The 21,634-nt window shown below is 38.5% G+C and overlaps 1 protein-coding gene across 4 annotated transcripts in view; it reads right to left on the bottom strand.

Moving 5' to 3' along the window:
• Positions 1–21,634, bottom strand: part of PCDH15 (protocadherin related 15) — a gene marked incomplete at both ends in the record, with an annotated part of 362,472 nt that overhangs the window by 11,980 nt on the left and 328,858 nt on the right. For all 4 annotated transcript variants that reach the window (XM_084290012.1, XM_084290010.1, XM_084290013.1 and 1 more), the window contains 3 exons: positions 9,232–9,342; positions 13,106–13,324; positions 18,951–19,127. In XM_084290012.1, the coding sequence (XP_084146138.1) occupies positions 9,232–9,342; positions 13,106–13,324; positions 18,951–19,127 (507 nt within the window). The remainder of the gene's footprint in view (positions 1–9,231; positions 9,343–13,105; positions 13,325–18,950; positions 19,128–21,634) is intronic.

Below are 21,634 nucleotides of genomic sequence, written 5' to 3'. Positions count from 1 at the left end.
CTGTGCTGCTAACATGAATTAAAGGAACTGCGATTTGCCTAAAGCAACAATTTTCCCAATTACTGGCATCCCACCAGGCATTTGCTATTTCATACTTTTTATCTGTTTTCACATTAAAAGTGTAAGAATCATAAAACCCAAATACTACAGATACTACTCAGTGGAGGCAACTGCTTATCAGTTTGCCCCAACTCTTGAAATGGAGGTTTCCTGCAGTTCATAACTAGAATCTGAAGAGAACAAGAACCTGGAGGGGAGATGAGTAATGATACATTACTGCTTAATTTCAGCTTTGCAGATAGTTCAAAGGCAAGAAGAGTTCTCCACAGATGCAATCTCTGCTCCTGCTCAGGACTCAACCCAGTCAAGCTGCTGATAAAAGGACCAGGGCTATATCCAGGGTCACATCTGACAGTAAATAAATAAATTGGACAACCCAGACAACCCAAGGAGGGGTCAATAAGCTTCTATACGGTCAACATTTTGCCAAGTAGTGTATTGGTTGTCATACTTCCTAGTGCTGCAGAGCTCTAGTAGCACCCAGATATTTCAATAGGACAGAACCTCCCTAGTGTAGGTTAAAATACATGCTATTGATATAGTTTCTTTCCCAGTCTAATCAATTTTTATTTTTTAATAAGGGCTGTTCAAGAAATGAACTAAAGAACAAAGGTTGCATTAATTACAGTCAAAAATAAATTAGGTTTCATAAACCCTCCAACTTAATGAGGGTTTAAAGAATTAGAAAAGGTAGATGCTCCTCATTAGTGAAGAGCTGATTACCACGACCCCCACAAACTCTTCTGAGTGATTGGATGAAATATTTAAAATGGAGTTTTTGTGTGACGTCCAACCTTTCTACCTAAGGAATGCTACAGATAATTGTAGCTGAATAAAACATTTGAAGTTTATCTTCTGAATTACTAAACACCTGCAACTCTACTGTATGACACTACACACTGCAAACTTATTTTGTATTTGTCCAGTATTTCACTAGTGATGTAGAGAGCTATACAAAAGCATCTATTACGCTTAGCACAGTAACTTCTCATGCTCATCTGTGCACACTCAATTGTCCCACTGCCTCCACACCTGGACCACAAGAAGTACACAGAAGAAGGCACACATATAAGCCATCTTCCAATTCTGGATCTTAAATCTTAAACATTTCTCTAATAGCGCTAATCTTTGACAGTTTGCTGCTGGTGCTGCAGTTGTGCCACTCAGAGCTATTTGGTATGATGGGCAGCTAATCTACCTGTGTGAATCTCAAATTATATTGACTCTTACAGTAAAAATGCTGTGATGGATAATCATTCCCTGCACACGTTTGGGTACAGTTCCTAATCATTACCTGTCTTGGAACTACAATCTAGCCCAAGAAGAGTGCAGGACTTCATTATGCATAGAAAAATTCTAATACATCAGCAAAACTTGCATGATGGAGATCATGAAGTTTGGCTCTGAAAAAAAAAAAAAAAAAGACAAACTACCTTCAGCAGTTTCCAACTGAAGCATCCATACATGTCCTAACCGCAGATTAAAAAAAAAAAAAAAAAAAGAGAGAAAAAGCCAAGCACCACAGAAATGCTGAGTATCTCTAGACATTCTGATAAATAAGTACCTTTTTGCTCAGAATTATACGTTTGATATTGAACTGAATTTTAGTTTTTCTTCATTCTGTAATATATGCCTTTACCACTGTTTTTAAAAATATTCATTTTAAACATGAATATTCTTCATTTTGGCAAAGAAATAAATGAAACTTGCAGGTTGAACCAAACTAACATTCACTTAAATGCCAAAATGCTTTTACTTACCGTTTGTTTCAAAGGACAAGCTAATTGACATATTTAATGCAAAGGTCTGATTTAGATAACTGTGAGCAAAAAAGCCAGAAAGTAAATCCATATTGCATGGATTTTTACAAGTACTTATAAACCATTCACTTAGTGACACTAATCAGAATGACTTTATTACATTTTAAGATAAGCAAGATGTATTAACTGAAGTTCATGGCAAATTAGCATGAAAGTTAGAGAGACGACATCAACATGAACATGCAAAATAAAAAAAAAATGCTTTGTACATTAAATCATTTACAAAATAAAAACTTTAAATGTGCAGTTACAATATATATATATATAAAAGCAATGGAAGGCATGTAAGTGACATGAGGGAAAACAGACAGGTTTACTGACAAATCTAGAGAAAAACCTTCTTCTGACTTAAGAGATGCAAATGTGAGCTGAAAGAAAGCAAGCCAGCATAACAGAGCACTGCGTCATGTCCCACGCAATAAAAAGGTGAATTACTGTAATAATGCTGGCTCACTGTGCTGAGCCTGCTTACTATCAGCACTTGCTTTCTTTGACATCCGATATTTGACAGCAAGATTCCTCCCAGGTGGTACATTTTATGGGCAAAGCAAGAGATTCCCATTACAGACGCAGAAGAATTGCTCTGCTTGGTGGTATTAGCTACAGTGCAGGCTGCTTATCATAATGCAGGATCAAGCCCTCTGTCACCTATGACTGATCCTTGGGTACAAATAGACAGTTTTCCCCAAGCAGTTCTGGTAGAAAAAGACTGAGAACCAATGCCATAGAGCAGTACAATGTAGTGTTGAGAAAACCACTTGTAAAATCATATATTACAAATTTCTGAGGAAACAGGTAAGACAAAGTCTCAATTTTGGGATTAGGACTAAGTAGTGATATACAGCGGAGAAAAGGAAAAAGTCTGAATTTCTGGAGAGTCTGAGGCAGATACCATGTGCTGCATTAGAGTCATCTCACTCAAAATGTAACATGCAGAAAACATCCAACCGAAAACATTACAGTGCTGTCGACTGGGATGGAAAGCGTTTCTCAAGCTCCTCCACAACACAGCTCAAGCTGCCATTCTGCTGGTTGTGCTCAGCCACTGCCTCTGGATTTGGCAGCTCTGGTGTTGCAACTGGTTTGAGCTTAGAAATGTGCTTGGGCAGAACGTGGTTTTTGTCTATTTGGCTGTACATGTTGGCCACAGACTTTTCAATTGCTGCTAAATTCTGAATGTTTTTAAGAATACCTTTCAGCTCCCTACGGGGAGGTGGCTCTGGCACTAGGGCCAGTGGCAGTACAGCTGGCTGTTTGGCAGGGGGTTTTGAATGCTTTGCAGGGGAGAGGTGCTGGGTGCTAAGAAGAGATGAAGAAAGAGACACGGGGGGCAGAGCTGGAGGATGTGGTGGCAACTGAGGAGGGGATGGAGGTGGAGGTGGCAGCAGTGGAGGTGGGGGTGGGGGTATTTTAGGTGGATCTGGAATGCTTTCTGCAACTTCTCCTTTGGTCTGAGGAGCTAGAAAACTTTGGCAAACTGATTTCTTTATCCTAAAAGACGGAGGAGTTGGCTTCCGAGTTGGTGGAGGAGAAAGTTCTTCAGGATAGTCGTGGTGAGTGATGATTACAGAGGGGACCGTGGAAGGCTCAGGCTCAACTACTTCAGCACAAGGTGTTGGAGAGGACAGAGGAGAAGAGCGAAGGCAAGGAGAAGCAACCACACTTTTAGGAGACTGCTCTAGCACGTTCTCTCTTTCTTGGAAACAGCTGCTGTGTGTTGGCGAACGGATGGATTTCACATCAGGAGATTTCACTTGCTTCATTTCCTGCAAAGCCTGCTGCTCAAATTGTCTTGCCTTCTCTTTTACAGTTAACTTGGGGCCACTTATTCTTTGAAATAGTGGACTGCTAAGATCATCTCTGCTAGGCTGATTTTCAGTTCCTTCATTCTCTGCTTTGAGTCTTTCCTGTTGCCACTGAATGGGGTCCATGATAACTGGCCTGCTCAGAGAACCAGGCACGTGTCTTTTGGTAACGTGAGCTGGTACCGTCCATGCACGGTGACTGCCTCCCAAGGAGGCATCTCTCAAGACTAAGTGCATAGGAGAAAGAGTATCTAGGGCATCGCTTCTTTTCCGTAGTAACCCAGCAGCAGCGGGACTCTGAGTGAAACCTTCCACATACAATGGGTTTTGAGTAGTTAATGGGTTCTCATCAGATAAAAAAGTAATGTTACTTGAAGATTTGGGGAGATTATTGTTCAATGATCCATTGATATTAGATTGCTTGTGAGCCTCGATAGCACGGGAAGCAAAGCTGCTTATAACTCTCTGACGATCTCCTTCTTCTAAGACTGATTTTTTTCCCCTGCTTTGTTGGAAATGGTAGAGAAGAAAAAGACTTGAAAGAAAAGAAGATAATCACATGTAAGGAAACATGCATGGACATAGATTTTTATGAGAGAGAAAAAAAGAATTTGTGATATGAATCAGAGCTGTAACAATACTTCCAGCAAACTACTACTACCCAACACACACACACAAAAGTCTACTAGACTACTGGGCAAGACATTTACTTTCACATATTCTTTAGGGGAGAATGACTTTGGGAGGAAGAGAAACTGTAAGATTTTAGCTACTCAGCAAGTTCAAAAATTGTTGACTTCTTCTTAAAAAGCATAGATTTCAAAAGTATCAGGGTCAGTACTGTACCCTGCCTTCCAAGTGATAAAAAAAAAATATCAATATTACGTACTATTGCTATACAGTTTCCCTGTGAGATAATATGGAATCATTGTATGTATCCTGTTTGTATATTTGTTTCCATCACTGACACAGCAGTGGCACTGTGCCATACAGCACACAGCCAACACAGGTTCACCTTAAAAATTCCTGTAAGTATTCTATTTTACAATAATTGTGCATCAAACCTCTGCAATTCTATAAAAATGTGTACAGTTAGGCAGCCTTTAAGTGTGCCTGCATTGCCTATTGAGGAGTGGCCACAGGTCAGCTGTAAAACTAGAACTGCTCTGCAAGCCGACAGTCAGCCTGAAACCGTGGCCACAGGGGCAGTCAGAGGTGCCCCAGGCACACCCAAAGCTCGGAGCTGCAAGGTGCAGGCCAGTGGGAAAAGAAGCCAGTCAGCTGAGATGCGTGTTGCACTCTATCCATTCTGAGACTGATTTTTACAGGCATTAATTCTTGCATTTATGATTCAGCTATTGATGCAGAAGTATCTGCATGTGTACTGATTTCATCTCTGCATCATGTTAGCCAAGCAAAAATCCCCTGTAGTTAGATTACATTTAACTTCTAGTCCAAAAGTAGGATGTCTCACCATTTCCTGGAATTTACCTAGCACTTCTGAGTGACTCATTAACATACCTTCTTCAAGGACTTCTAATACCAAACACTACCGAGCAGACTTTAAGATAAACAGAACTTTAAAACTCAGTATCCCCAAACTGTCTGCTAGAAAAGAGTGCCCCTAGATCCCTGTTTTAAATAATGAGACTGAAAATAAACTTTTTTCCCACCAACTACGAAAAATTTAGGATATTGGCCAACTCCAGATACAGCTAAAAGTGAAGCACTTGATACTTTTAAAGAGATTATCCTCCCCTCATTCAGATGAGACTGCATCAAAATGCATTTCCATCACTGCCATAAACAGTTTTATTTTATTGTACCTAAACAGATCCCTGTCTAGTAGAGAGATACAAGAAAACAGACCTCAAAATGATGCCTACTCTAAAAGCTCTCTGTGAAATTGTCCACAGGACAAGCTATAGGGAAGAATATGATGGTGTAAGGAGACATTATGGTAGAGTGGGGAGTAAAGGCAATATTAACATTACCGCTTTTGTGCAATTCAATTGGAACTTCACTGCTTTTGCCATTAGGTAAAGATACTTTGCGGCTACCCTATGCATTGAATGCCTCATTGAAAACTTTCCCCTTGCCTTAAGCAACTGCAGCTAAAATATAGAATGAGAGTAATGACATTTATACAAAAAATTACCACTAAAACTATTTTTAGAGTCTCTTGAGCTAACAGTTTTCCAAAAATTTCTGAGTTAAAAATTCTTATTTTTACAAAACTTGAGTCATATTCTTCTAACTTTTTGAAAAAAAAAAAAAAAAAAAAAGGAACAGTGGAAAAAAATAACAATATTTTCCATTTTGACATGAATGTTGGAAGAAGCTGTATTAGACCTCTTGGACAGATTTCTCCATTATGCAGATATTTTTTATTTCCTTTTTTAATTAATATTTTTTTCGACACTCCCTTCCCCCTTTTTTTTTTATATATATTATAGATCTGAAAATATTACTCAATCTAAATTACTGGAAACTTAACCTCTAGCGGTTAAACTAGAAAAACTGGAAATGTAATTTAATAACTCATTTGCTTTTTTTTTTTTTTTTCTTTTTTTTTTTTTTTTTCTGGCTGGGAGATGACTCACAAAGAGAAACTACAGTCTCCCATTTTCATAGGGACCCAGAAGGATCAAGAAGAACCACTGTACAGCATACAGAGCTCACTGTCCCATTTGTGAACCCTCCCAGCAAAGCCACGGGGGGTTATATTAGTGAATAAACTCTTCCTCAGACACTACAGTTCTCCAAAAATCATTATGCCTTTGGGCAGAACATAACCATATACTGTAGATAACTGTTCTAGTGTAGAGTCGGTATGAAAAATAATTGATTTCACACTAATAATAAACCAACTCTTTATTCTCAAGCAGCATACTTTAAGATTGGTCACGCATCCATCTATTTAGAGACGAGAGAAATAAATGATTCTGAACTTGAAGGACACCCTCCAGTAGAAAGCTCGTGCAAGATGACATAACCTTTATGCTACTGGAATGGATTATTTCAAAAGCTTCTTAGCTCCTTTCTTGGTTCATATGAGCTCTCTCACAGATGAGCTTATCCTGAAATCTTCTATTTATGTATGGATATTTTAATCAATGAGAAACTTCAGATCACCAGTATGAAGCCTATTTCTGTAAACTGAAAGATGAGTACCTGTCTAGAAAGGAATTACAAATAGCTGACTAAAAAAAGATTTTGGTCCCATCCAATTCTAATATCGTAGGTCCATGACCAGAAAGCAAATCTCCTGTGTGCACACTCAGGATTTTAAGGATTTTATTGTTTTAATTCTTTTTCACCCTAGTATGACTATTTGGCCTCAGAAATAATACCATTCAAGTTCAGCAATCATACTTCATCTCTACATCCTACAAAAGGATAAAGAGGAATACAAGTATTGAAACTTCACAGTAAATGTCTTTCCTGTACTTGATCAATGGACAAATAAAAGATGAATTTCAGATTGCAAGGTTTAATGGGAACTAAGGTAAGGAAAACTAGCATTTCTACTAGCTACGAATATTAAGACAAGGAAATTAGCTTACTTACTGATGCCTATGTGTCCAGACAGAGAAAAATAAAAATTATGAGACAAGGTAGATTTAAAACTGAAGAGTTTAGTTTCATTTCATTTGCTAAAAACACCAAATTAAGAACACAAGACACAAGGCAGTACTGCAAATGAAAGATGACTGTCTCAGGACAACTACATACAGGAAATATTTTACTAAACTTCATGTCAAAATTTAATAAAAGGTATTTCCTAAAAAGTAATTTCCTACGTTATACCAGTGCCTTGAAATCAAATAGTTGACAGAAAGAATGTGTAATTTGTACCTATTTTTATTGAATTATGTGTGTGTGTTTTGTTTGTTTTTTAATCCTAGGCGTATTCATTTAACTTTTAAGGATTTTTACTTATAGATATTTATCAGTTCCTTAACATAGCTGTATGCAAAGACATCTAGGAGAAAGTATTCTAAATATGGGATCTTTTCTTGGTGCTATTAAAAACTATTATTTATCAAAATGAATATAAATCTAAGCCTAAATTCCAATTTTGCAAATCTATAAATTAGCACCTACATGTTTCAGTGCTAAAAAGTAATATAAATAATAATAATAACAATCTTTGCAGGTATAATAACCCAGCATAATGAGGTTTGATCTGGGCTTAGCAGAAGGTATTCACTGGTGTACAAAGCGCAAATTTATCCATTGGGACATCCAATTCCCACTGATGATCAGCTTTATATCACTGCCAGTAAAATCAGCAGAAGTCATTTGTTAGTTTCAGTAGGAATTTAGTAAATGCAAAAGAAATAGGAATTCTATCCAGCAGGGCATTTCACTGCATGCATAAGTGTACAGATGTGATCCCATTTGGTTTGCAGTCAAAGTGCTCACATTCAAAGATGTGACTATATGCTATTGTCAAACACTTTTTTCCTCTCTTCCTGCCCCAGAAATAACACTTCACAAAGGCAAAAGGTATAGGAGGAAATCCAGCAGTTAGAAGAAGCTATTCTAAGAAAGCTCTGGCATCATTTCAAGCATTGAGCCTGCTCTCAGATGGCTAAGAGGTAAAGCAGCAGCAATAGGCATTATCACACCTCCTTACCATTTAATAAACTCAATCACAGCATCTGTAACATTTCAACACTCTGAACAAAATAAATAACGACTGAAAATACAGAAGGTGACAGTCCTCAATGAAACCAGCAGCTCCGTCTCCCTGCCTCCAAACATTACTATTGCTGTATTCTTCAGCATTACCCATTTTTAAAATATAAACATTGATGAGTAAATCTGGAAAGTTGATAAGCAGCACCCTCACCCCCGCCCCTCCAGTACGGAACAAATATTAATTGGCTCTTCTCCACTGTAATGTTCTCATATTGAGAGTTAAATTGTTGTTGGAGTCCACACATTTCAGATTTACAAAGGCATGAGAACATTTTGCATCTTTGCAATGTTATTATATTACAAGCATCTAACAGGTAAAAGACATATCCATTGAACTGCCACTCGTTTCTCTGCACTGATAGTTCCTTTATGTTTAAATTTAATTTTCAAAATGTTTTTAATTTTAAAACGACAACAAGAAAAGAAAAAAAAAAAAAAGAGGTGTTGGTGCAGCAATTTTATTAGATGTGTTTAGTCAGCAGCTTTGGAAAATGTTGGCCTGGATTTTTATAAAGGAGCCATCCTGGCTCCCCCTCTTTGCGAAGGCCTGCCGTAGGCTCTAGAAAAAACATCTGGTTATGCCTTGCATTTTGCCAAATAAAGAGCTGTTAAAAATTCCCTTGTGCATTAAGAGAAATCCCCATTAGCAGGTTAAATTTTTATCTCCTTACAGAGACCTATTTATTTTCCAGATGTTGGAGAACCCCAAGCAGCTGGAGAAACATCCCTTCGTGAAGAAAAGCTTTTTTGACATTGACTGCTGGAAGTGGTATCCCTGCAAAATGAATCATGGCTTTGGTCATTATCAATTATATTGATGTATTGCAAAGAACACTTACATGGTGCTGTCGCCAAGCTCTTCATAGAGGTTGTTGGCAGTGGTGCTGGCTGGTTTGCCTGCCGGTAGGGCCATCTGGATTCTTGCAGTCTTTGCGCACTCAGCCTGTCGCCTTCGGGAAGCCGTGCAGGGTGGAGAAATACACTCAAATTAGAAGCACTCTATACCCTAACATAAGCTGAAATGAAAAGATTTCTATGCTTTTTCCTGCAGTTTACAAAACATTCCTGCCTCTCATCCTCAAAGAGAAGTAGTAATGTGAGAATTTTTACCCATCTTTTGCATCTGCACATTATTTGTTCTTTCTTAGGGGAATCTCAGCACCCACCATGGACAGACACCTCCTGAGCCCAGCACTGCCAATTTGCAGCAAGCACTTCCAGGCAATGATGCACACGCTAGCTCTGACACTGCTCTCATTAGCAGGTTTATTATACTGGCTGTCCAGGGATAATGACAAAGAGAGTAAGCTCCTTTGACTATTTTATTCAAATGCCAAGATACTATAATTTTAAATATAAAACTCTGACAAAGTTTAATTCATCACTTACAACTCATTTCTCATTACAGTTGACTGCTAAATTTCAGTCTCAACATTTTTTCTAAGATTTTTTTTTTTTTATGGGTAAATTCACTGCAACAAAACAAAACAAACAGAAAGAAAAACCACACAACTCTATTTTCTACTTAGAAAATAAAAACTATGGTTTCTCATTTGCACCCCAGCCTGACATGCAGGTGCTTGCTTGAGGAATACCACACATGGATTAATATTTTTTCTGTCCTCTGCAGGAAACAGGCTATGTCCTGAACAGTGGTATCTTCAATGCATGTTAGCGTGCAATAATAAAAGGCCCTGAGTGGCCATACATGTATCACTCGAAAGCCTTGCTGTACAGGATGTTCAGAAACAAATTGGAGTGTAGGAAGTAAGTCTCACTGCTTGTCAGTTACCCTGTTAAAACTGAACACAAGTAAGCCCTCAGAATTCCTATGCAAGCATTTAGAAACAAAGCAGAAAACAAATACTTACTCTTTGAATCTGTTTTGTTATGCAGTAAAAAGATGAGGAGATAAAATGGAAGGTTAAATTAATTCTGTTTGCAACAATTGTCCTAAACAGTGAAACTAATAGGAGTAATAAACTAGATGCTACTTAATTATTCCACACATAAAATTACAGAATTAATGACATGTTTAAAGAATCGTAATTTCCAGAGCTGAACAGTGAGTGTTTAGCTGCTATTTGCACTACTCTTGAAACAATTTTGCAGTCAGTATAAGCATGAATTACAGCAGGGAAAATTGCTTTGGGCTTACAGAAAACAAGTCCCTGCCACACATACAGACAGAAAAGAAAAAGACACAAAAACAGGATCTACCTTGTCATATTTCGTTAGCCAATAGACTATTAGCGCTGTGTTTTTATAACTGCTTTATCCCTTTAAAATATTTTGAGAATGCTACAGAAAATGTCTTCAGTAGTGAAAGAGTATTATTTTCAATTTCTATTAAGAAAATGACATTTTTTTGATTAATAGTCTATTACTTATACTTACCTTCTGGGGTTACATTAAATAGTGTATTTCTAAGACACTAAGTAATGGCAAGGAATAATGAGTTTCTGGCTTGTTTACAAAAGCCATAAATGTAGGCATTGAACTGCACTTTGACAGTGTTTATTTTATACTTAGAAGATAACTCATTTAATTTAAGTAGTACTTTTATAAAATTTAGTAAGTAAAATTAATCCTCTGAATGTTAACTTGATCATGGGTCTGGAAAGCTCTGAAAAATGCCCCTACTGCACATAAAAAGTTTTAACAGTGAGAAAATATTTAAAATTTCCATTATATGTGCTGAGATTATGACAGTTAATTTTATTATTTATTTAATGATAAAAATAATATAAAACAATGTATAATTTATATATTATAATCTTTACACTCAGAGGCAGACTTGAGTATCTCCTTTGCCAGAGTGTTATCAGGAAAAATACTGAAGCTCCTTTCAAAGAGGAGGAAAAGGCTGTAATGCTGTTGCTATTTATTAACAGTAAAATGCCTTTTATTTTCTTCGGTCCTCTTCAGTGATACCTTTTCCATAAAGGTATAGTTTACTCACACCGGTCTGCTCTGAATCCAACTCCAAGTCATACTTCTAGACTGTGATTTTTGATGAAGTTAGACAGATTCCTTAAAGTCCTTAAGAGACTGTTAATCTCCTTTGATTACCTAACAGGCACCAAGGAGAAATATTGCTATTACCTTTCTTAGGGAACCAGGCCACTCGGATAATAAAAACAGTAATCACTTACTACTGGTAGGTTGGGCTGGTTCAGTAGTGTTTCACTGGAAGCTAACAGCTAACTTTACGTATTAATGACAGATATAAAGCAGCTTTGAGATGTGCTGCCATCCCACTGGTACAAAGTTTGTCAAGCACTTCCAGACTCCTGTAAAAGACTTTCTGCTTTGACCCAAACTGTTTGGAAATACTGGGGTGTAAACGCACTCCAAAGAACCTGCAGTAGCCATTAGAAAATGGCTGTTCTTGCCTACTTTTCTGATGTCACCATGGAGAGTGCTTTCAGGCAGGCTACTATTTTGTCCGTGTAGGATAAGCTTTTCCAATGATGAATAACATATCACAGAATCATCTAACATAGTACTTTTCTAACTCCAAATGGCAGTGCAGAAAGGAAAAATGCAGTGTTTAAATCCCATCTGGAATGCTGTACTATATTACACCTATTGCAGCATTCAAATTGTAAGTGCTCTCTGGCAACACGTGCACATCAGCTTGTCTGTGCCCTCTCCTCCCACAGACTCCTGCAACACTGCAGCAGGAGTCTGCAGAGGCGCTGCCACTTCATTGCCCTTGATGTAGTGAAGGGAGCAGACAACAAAGCATTTCTCAAAAAGCAAACAAACGATCAAAAAAACAAATCAAAAAATCCACCATGGCTCTGAGAACCCCATCCTGCCTGGTCCGACAGAGCAAAGGTTTCCCACAATAAGGGCACATTGCATTCCATCTAGTTCATCGATTTTTAAATGGAGATAGAAGGGCATGGAGATACAGATGGATGTATGTACAAGTTGAATACAGCTTGTTACTGAGGAAGATGCATGGACTTATTTAGGTTTTGGTTTTGCAATGATTGATAATTTCTGCTCTGCATATTAGAAATCTTTCATTTAGAATTGAATTAGAAATCTTTCATTTCAGCTGAAGATTTTTTAGTGGACCTGAAACAGTCCATTTCATAGAACTAGTTAGCGATGTTGATCCTTTAATTAGTGTACTAGTCCCATGACTTAAAACTCTTGAGTCTATGAAAGGTGAATGAAAATATCAAGCAGGTTCTTTCTGGTTATGCTGACTTGAATAGCATTAACATGGCACAAAATCAAATTTTCATTAAATATTTGCAATTAAGAAGCACACAGAGAAAATATATAACTGAATATTTTAGGATTTAAACAAAAAATCAGTTGAGTCCTCCTCTTATTTTGACTGAGCTATGCAGTTTGATCTTTGATTCACTTATTTAACCAGCACTATTTTCTTTATTTTTTAATTATTTTTTTTGCATGTAATTCAGTTTAAATCTACACTTGCATTTCAGATGTCTGGCTTTTGATCTTGTGTTTCAACTTAAGAAAGAATAACAAGATGTGCTTCCCATGCATCTCCTCTTTCCATGCAAAGCCCCCATTAAACATTAACCAACTAGTGTGATGGGAGGGACGGTACAAGTATTTCCCTGTATGTAGACTGCCAATAAAGGAAAGTTTGCAAAGCAGCTCAGTTAAGAACTGTAGTGTCCTTACTACAACATCGCTGTTACTAAAAGGAGTCAGAATACTTACTGTCTGTAGCTGACCATAACAATTAATATAGCTGGCATACAGCAGAGGATGATAATGACGGCCAGAGCAAGAAGTGCACCTTCTGTGTAGCCTACAGCTTGCGCCTGCTTCTTGACATTCGCTACCACGTCCGGGGTGCGAATCTCCAGGATGCGTCCCCCCTGTCCCAGGTACGGCTGGAACTCTTTATTGATATCCAGCAGTTTGCCATCAAGGAACCTTCAGTGTCACAAAAGAAAACTATTACAGCCAACCTCATTAACCGTGTTTGAATTACTGCATAGTTGGGTTAATAACTATGCTCTGATAAAGCACATACCTCTCCTTTATGTGTTTAAGAATATCAGTAATTCCCCATAATTCCCATGTCAGTGGTAACTCCAACATACTTAATGCCAGAACACAGTTCAAACACTGAAAAGGGGCAGTGAGCTGAAGCTTATTCTCATTTCTAGGGGCAAAAAGTTCTCCATGCCATAGGGAACAGCATGGCCAACAGTTTGTTTTGTGCTTTCTCCTTCAGTGCAGAGGATTAACTAACCCTCCTGCACACATCCCTAATGACTGTTGAACTTGATGCTAAACTAGAAGCACCTAATTTTTAAAGGACTTTCCTTAGTTTCTTAGGGCAACCTTTTTGGTTGGTGATCGTCCAGTTTGTTCCTTTTTAACCTTCCTCTCAATATTAAAAACAAGGTGATATGGAAAACTTTTATCTGGAAAAATTACGAAGATTAATAATCCTCCCCTCACACAGCTGCATCAATTTGGAATCTTATTCTTGCATCTGCTCTGCCTAGTTAGCCTCCATGTCTCTGCTATTTTCTTACAACACAGTGCTAATACAATGTACTGAATTACTTGAATAAGACTTCCAACTCTCCTTCCTAAGGACTTCTCAAGGATGGCAACAGGAAAACACCAATAATAAGACGAAATCATCTCGAGGGGGAGAGAACATCTCTCAAAAGATGGCACAGCATGTTGTTTTTTTTCACTGGCTTCAAGGTATTTTAGAGCAAACTATCCGTTAGTGACTTTTTTCAGGTGGAACCTGTAGTAGCATTCTGAAAGATACAGAATTGCAAGGAGGAGGAGGATAAAATTTTAGAAAATAATCTTGTTTCCTTCTAGATTTATTATTATTTTTTAAATAAGATGAAGTTTACCTCTTCTGGAGTTTCACACCTCTACTAAAAGGAAAAGCACTAACTGCAAATAATAAATTTTCATTTAAACTTCACAGGTTATCTGAACACGTCCAGATACCAGAACAATCTTGACTAATGGTGATAATTACAGGAGCAATATGGTATCAAAAAGATACTGGTATGAAGTAGGCCTACCAGACACATAGTTAAGACAGTTAAATCCTATGGCAAAAGTGGGGTATTAGCTAGTCGGGAACTCTTGTCACTCTTTGTAACCTACAGTAATGTCCATCTTCCATTTAATTTCAGATTTTGTGCATCACTATGAGAGGACTTTGAAGAAGAGTTATGAAGCAAAGGAATAGAACAGTCCCTGAAAAAGCAAATATGGTGGAAGAAGTTCAGTACGTGGTCTGATAACTGGCAGTTTCAAGAGGAGCAGCGGAGCAGATAAATGTAATCCTAATCGAGTTATCTTATTTCCCATATAATTTAAAATACTCTCCCGTATGACTTTAACAAAAATAAATAAATAAAAATACAGGGCTGTAATTTCCAAAGGAGAAGAAAACATGTTGGATCACTTTGAAAGTGAGGACTGACTCTTTCACAAGCTGCCAAGTAGTTTCCTTGAACTCCAGCCATAAAGACCACAGTGGGAGGCACCCACTTGGATGGACAAGGATCCTGCTGGCTCTAAGCTATAGCAAAATCCCCACTCTGTCCATGTACACAGGTTTTTCTAGAAATTGCTGTGAAAAGCACAGATTAAAAAAAAAGACCAACACAACAACAACAAAATATTCTGAAACAATTTCTGCATATTAACTCTGGATGTCTAAAGGAAGTCTGAAATAGCTTTTATTTCATTTGGGTGATCACAAGACAAATTACACTCCTAAAAGACCACTTCTTAAAGGCTGTTCATTTCTTGCAATTGATTTCCTCTCAAGCAAATTTGTTTACTGATAAATTCTCATAGCATTCATTCATCCCCACTTTTTTCTAACTTCGGAGAGTGTGTGATCTGATCTGTGTGTGTAATCTATCAGCTGGATCTCCTGACACGCAGAGCAACCATCCCAAATGGCGAAATGATGGGTCCCGGTTCTGTGTCATACCAGCTTCAAAGAGGAGCAGTGACTACTCACAGACTTGCAGTCTCACAAAACCAACCCAAAGCATTTTGAAGAACAGTGTCCCTTTGTACTGCTGTGCTCTACTAATATTCACAACTGATTCCTTGATTTTTTCTACAAAGTGTTTTCTGGGTAATTAAGCAAAAATCCCTTTTCTCTGTCTGAAGACCCGCAATGATGGTTTGCAAGTACAGAGTACAAATGGTTCTCTAATTCGTTTGTTGTTCACTAGGTGTCACTGCTGCACGTTACACATCCTTTTAGCTGGCCAAAGACATCATTCAGCTAGGACAGCATTAAATCTCTGCAAGATTTTGAAAGTCTCTCTTAAAAATTCTGTTAGCATTTTCTTGATAAACCCTGTTTTACAAGGTTCGTAACTCAACTGTTCACATTCTACTCCATGATGAAACATGATACATTGTGCAAAAGATTCAGACAGGCAAAGTATTTTATTTTTAATGGTGGACATTTTCCACCTAATATATGCAGGACAAATTTTCTAGATTCAACTTTTTTATGCTCTAATAAATCGAACCTTCTTTCATATAAAAGATTAAGAAAAATGAGGCTGATCATTTCAGTCTGTAGTATTATCTAAGAGGCCTCAAAACCTTATAGGAGTTTGGCATAAAGGGAGGAAATATCAAAGCAGTTAGTATTCGCATACTTTTTGGTCTAACAAGACAGATTCCTGGTTAATAAAGATGTCAGATAATCAGATGTAAGAGTCCTAAGGAAAAGTATGAATCTCTCACTGCATATCAGTCTTACAGAGTACAGGACAGGGAAAAATTGAAAGTTGATAATATCCCATACATTTTCAAATCAGAGAAATGAATAACGTTCCATTCAAGCTGGAAAATTTGCCTTTAACCTGTCTTAACTCTATTCGGTATATTCCACTGGGGACACAAACATCCCCAAAGACATTCCTACATTCTCAATGGGCACCAAAATCAAAGGGATGCATTTTCTGTCCATGAAGAGAGTCTGCAACAGGAAAATATCTTTCTTAGGGACTGGAAAGAACAAACTACCACCACTAGCTCACTTTCTTATTCCAATACTAGCATTGTAGAGTGCTTTCCAAAGAGAGGAAGGAACAAAAGGGTGACAAAAGATTTTTCAACTGTCATCATGGACACATAAGTTTTCTGAACCTGGGCAGCACACAATAATGTCTTTTTGACCTTGAGTGTTTCTAATGGGATCCCACCTCAGCCATACTCTAAACTGGAAGAAAATCCAGCCCTCAATGGATTTACAAACGGAGGAAGTGGAGAAATAACAAGTAGGACAAATTGCTACCAAAAATGAAGACACTCCATTCTGGGAACTGGCAGTAGACAAGTGAACACAAACTCCCAATACATTGCTAAGACTGAACAAGACTTTATGACCCTGGAGATGCCTACAAACAAAAAAAAAATATATGGTCAGCAGAAGGAAGGAGGCTATATTGCCTTTTATTTGCCACTGCTCTGAAAACTATCTCTGCTAAACTGCATCAGATTTTTATACTGCTAGTTCAGAGAGAGATACTGCAAGACTGGAGAGGGTCCAAAGAGACTAAGTGATTAAAAAACTTAAAACATTTCTCAGAGTGCAGAGCACAAAGAATTTGTTAAAAAAAAAAAAAAAATTAAGAGGATGATGTGATCGTAATCTTAGGCTTTAGGGGGAACCAGAAATTAAAAGCACCAATTGTGTGGTTCAATCTAGCACCCGGAGTTATAGCTAAACACAATGACTGCACTTAGACATATTTAATATATATGTATATATATATATTTTTTTAAAGTCTACTTTTTGGCAGTAAAAATAATTACCACTGCAGTAACACCATGAAGGTTGTAGTTGATTGGATTTTCTCAAACAGTTCCTTTGCTGAAAGACGTGCTCAAAGCAGAATTAATTCTGGGAATTCCTATGATCTTTATTATACCAGGTCAGACTGATCACAGTGATCTTTTCCAACCTATAAACTCTGAATATATGCAGAGATTTAGTATGCTATAATTCATCTGTACTAAACTAAGAGCTCGGGAGAACAAGCCCTTTTTCAATCATAGTTCACTGAGATGGCTCATAGCCATTTACTTTAGAGGCTGCTGACTGACGTGCTGCTTTATGCCATCATTGAGCAGTCTGGTCTAGTTTTCACTGAGTTAAAAAGCAAACGCATAGGTGAAACTCATGCAAAAACACACCAAAAGATAGTGCCTGCTTTAGAGGAAGAACTTGATTACCCTTTTCCCTGTTTTGATACATATGCAGAACGCTGAAACAAAAATACAGTTCCTCACAAGATGGTTCTGTGACTGTGTTGATACCCTGGCAGTTGAATGGGTTGAAATACTGATTTTGTAACAAAACCTACTCACCCCTAGTGATGACTCTGAAAAAAAAATAACGTAAAGAGATTATATTAATTCTGTTTTCCTTACCCATGTAATCTCTGGCTTCTCCAAGTTTTTTTTTTCCAGGGTGGAGAACAGAGCTGCATGTCAGCATGGTGTCCCCTGGGAGCTCTGCTAAGGTGCAGAACCCCGGGCAGGGGGGCACCCTATCAAACCTGCCACAGGGACAAGAGCTGGCCCCACCACAGTCAACATGCTGTGAGCACAAACCCATCAGTAAAAAGTCTCTTGTGTTTTATGCAACACTGGAACTTTACTCCTACTTTGGAAATAGATCGAAAAGACAAAATAACATCAAATTTTGTATGTGGGTGATCTGTCTTACAGTTATCCCCATCTCTAACAGCTGGTGGGATGTCCCCATGCAGATCTGTCTGCCCAGCCCACTGGGGACCTGTGAGCACTGATTTCCTACATGTAAATGCACACCCTAGTAACATCCCAATGGCTGTGCTTTGGACCAGGTACACACCACCTCTTTTCCCTTCCCTTCCCTTCCCTTCCCTTCCCTTCCCTTCCCTTCCCTTCCCTTCCCTTCCCTTCCCTTCCCTTCCCTTCCCTTCCCTTCCCTTCCCTTCCCTTCCCTTCCCTTCCCTTCCCTTCCCTTCCCTTCCCTTCCCTTCCCTTCCCTTCCCTTCCCTTCCCTTCCCTTCCCTTCCCTTCCCTTCCCTTCCCTTCCCTCTTTTCTTCTCCTTTGGTTTCTACAAATAAAAAAAAAAAATGAAGGAGATATGCCCCCAACAGAAACTGCAGAAAGCCTCAAGGTCAATAACTGGAACACCAAAACCCTTGCCTGGAGATCACCGAGCAGTTTTGCTACATTGAAAGTAAATTCCTTCAGAGAATTTATACTGGAAGCTGCTCTCCAGAGTGAAGCAAATGTATCGCAAGCTCTCATGGGGCAAGGTCTACACCACACATGCTGGGGCCATTCACTTCAGGGGAATGGGCTGAACCTAGTAAGAAGTAAACTCCCAAGCTGCATGTAGCGTAGATGTAGGTGTTGTACACCTGCTGCTTCAATAGATTTTTTCTGTTCCCATTGTGTTGAACCACTTACTAACAGTGACAGACCCAGAAGCTTCAAAACAGTCCTTAGAAGTGTAAGAAGAGTGACAAATAATATACTCACTTAAAAAGTTCATTCCTCATTATAGCTCGATTTGTTTGCGGGTCGATCGCATAGACCATGAGGTCAGACTTTGTATAATCCTCTTCAGAGTACCCATCCCCAAACCTCCGTGCACCAATGGATTCCACCACGACTGTAGCACCTGGAATCTGATCCTGGACATAGCGCTCCAAAATCCTGAAAATGAGATGGAGCCAGAAAGCTGCAGTGATTTATTTGTGCTGATCGAGACTGACAGCCTGAACAAGATACTAACAGACAAAAAACACTGGCTTAGATGGACAGTAACCTTCAGAGCTCTTTTTGGAAACCTCTACTCCAATATAGACTCTTAAATGCTCAACTCTTGGGAAAAGCTTAGCAGTGTTAGGAGAGGTCATCAGAAACAGTGTCCTTAAGTCTAGTTCTTTGTATTCATGACATCAGTTGAGTTTTAAATGGCTCATGGGAAACACCAACTATATTTCAAGAAAACAAAACAGCAACAAGCAAACAAAAAAACTGTCATCCTTGTATTAAGCTGTATGATTTCATAATCCTTCAGTTCCAGCATTACACAGAGTGCAGACAATAAATTTTCACCCTCAGAAACAACAATTTCAACCATTTTCTGTGGGATATTTCATCTGGCCCTCTAACATAGCACCTGCTGTTTCGGAGGGCATGAATAAGTTTTACAGCTGTAAGAAACTTGGAATACCAGGCTGACAGGTTTGCCACGGAACAAATATAAGAAAATACAGAAGTTATACAAGCAAAAGAAACATAGGTTGATAGAATTTAGAGGCAGCTATGCCTGAGATAACAAGGGCATAATGACAATAAACAAAACCAAATCTATCCTTTTTCCAAAGGGAAGGACTCATTAAAAGCCAGCTGTCTTTCTATACTCTATACTCTGCAGATACGTATATGAATAACAATATGTCAATACAAGAGAACAATACAATTCTGGGGACATAGAATCTGTTAGAAAAGATGACATTTACAGTTTTATTTATTTATATGTTATAATTCTTGATGATGAATCAAGCTTTTTTTTTTTTTTTTTCCTCCTGACTACTGAACGTCCACAATCTTAGTACATGCTTTCAGAAGTAATTTTTCTGCATCTTTCCATGAAAAACTGTTTATGGGATTAGTCATAAAATCTGGTCTGACTCCTAAAATATTCACAAAAGGCAAAGTTACAATGGACACTTGCAGAACATCCCTCTGAATGAAAAAATAGGCACACTCATGCCTGTGCCCAGCTGAATTGCCTTCAGTGTGTCTGCAAAAGCTACAAATCAATGGGGCAAGGACATCACTGAGCACCTGAGAAGTTTCTGCACAGACACAGTCACAACCTGAGCCTCAGATATCGGGAGCTACAGGGAAGTTATAAGCATAACTCACTACTGCTCTAACAAGCAACTTTAGAAAGAACAGTATCTTACCACAGTTAAGAATGTATTTATTATTTCCTTCCTCCCTGTCTGATCCCCTGCTCCATTGGGGCCCATAAAATTCGCTGAGCTCCTGTAGCAGACTGCTTCTATGCATCTGCACCACTGCATATCCAACAAAGAAGAAATCTAGCGCTCAACAGCTCAGCTGTATGCAGTTCCAGTCCTGCAGGTACCAGGCAGAACTGGTACAACCATCAGGACTGGCTGGGTGGTGGACAGGAGGGGTGGTGGGGAGCCAAACTCTAGCCAGAACGGATGGAGCCCGATGGAGAACAGAGAGGTTTAGATGGTGACATCAGATGAGTCTGTCGGGTAAGGGCAGAACACATCCCAGGGAAAACAGGAAAACTACCTCTGCCCACAGACTGGCTAACATGGGGAGGTTTACAGACTGGGACTCAGAAGGGTTTCCCACAGACAGTTCCATAAACAAGGGCATAAAAGCTAATATTGTCAATACTGAATACAAGGAATATGCCGAAATAAACAAGATAAGCTGGAATCACTCCATCAGAACTATTTTGTATTACAAATATATTTGAAATATATTATTTGAATTTGTAATAAACTTTATATTACAATACAAAGCAGTATTGCCATCTCGTGATTTTCCATGACCACTGATTCACATTTATCCACCTCATTACTCTGCTCTGTATATGACAATTTACCATACCCTTAAAATAGAGGCATGTCTCTAAGATTTTGAAAAATCCAAGTTTGTTAGACTCAGGCCTTAGTCTCTCTGTACATAATGAAGATACACTGTCAGTGTAGAGCCATTTTTGTAGAAATAGCAAGAAGTAGGCTGGCTGACACACTGCTGGTTGACCAGTGGCCTGTTGCACTCCTGCTGCTTACAGCTATGGCAAACTGCTCATCTCTGAGCAAAGCCTTACATCAATATAAGCTGTCTTTAGAAAGCTTTTATAATATACATGGATTCACACAGACGAAGTATGTAAATTGTTTACCTCCTTCATTAGTATAAAATCACCTTCTGATACTGCAGGGGAGTTTGCTTTTGCTTCCTTGCACAGAACTACTATTTTGCCCACTACACAAATGGTCTGCAAGGTTGGGCAGTTACAATGCAAGGTCACTTTCAGCGGAACTTGGTAACAACACTCCCTTTTCTCACAAATTCCTGGCATTGCTTCTGCAGGAGTTTATTGGCAGTGGGAAAAAGTGAAGGCCAAATACCATACTGCTATGAGACCATCAGGAATGGGT

The sequence above is a fragment of the Netta rufina genome (genome assembly GCF_964035555.1).
Source record: "Netta rufina genome assembly, chromosome: 7".
NCBI lineage: Eukaryota > Metazoa > Chordata > Aves > Anseriformes > Anatidae > Netta > Netta rufina.
This window is presented reverse-complemented; position numbering and strand designations above follow the sequence as displayed.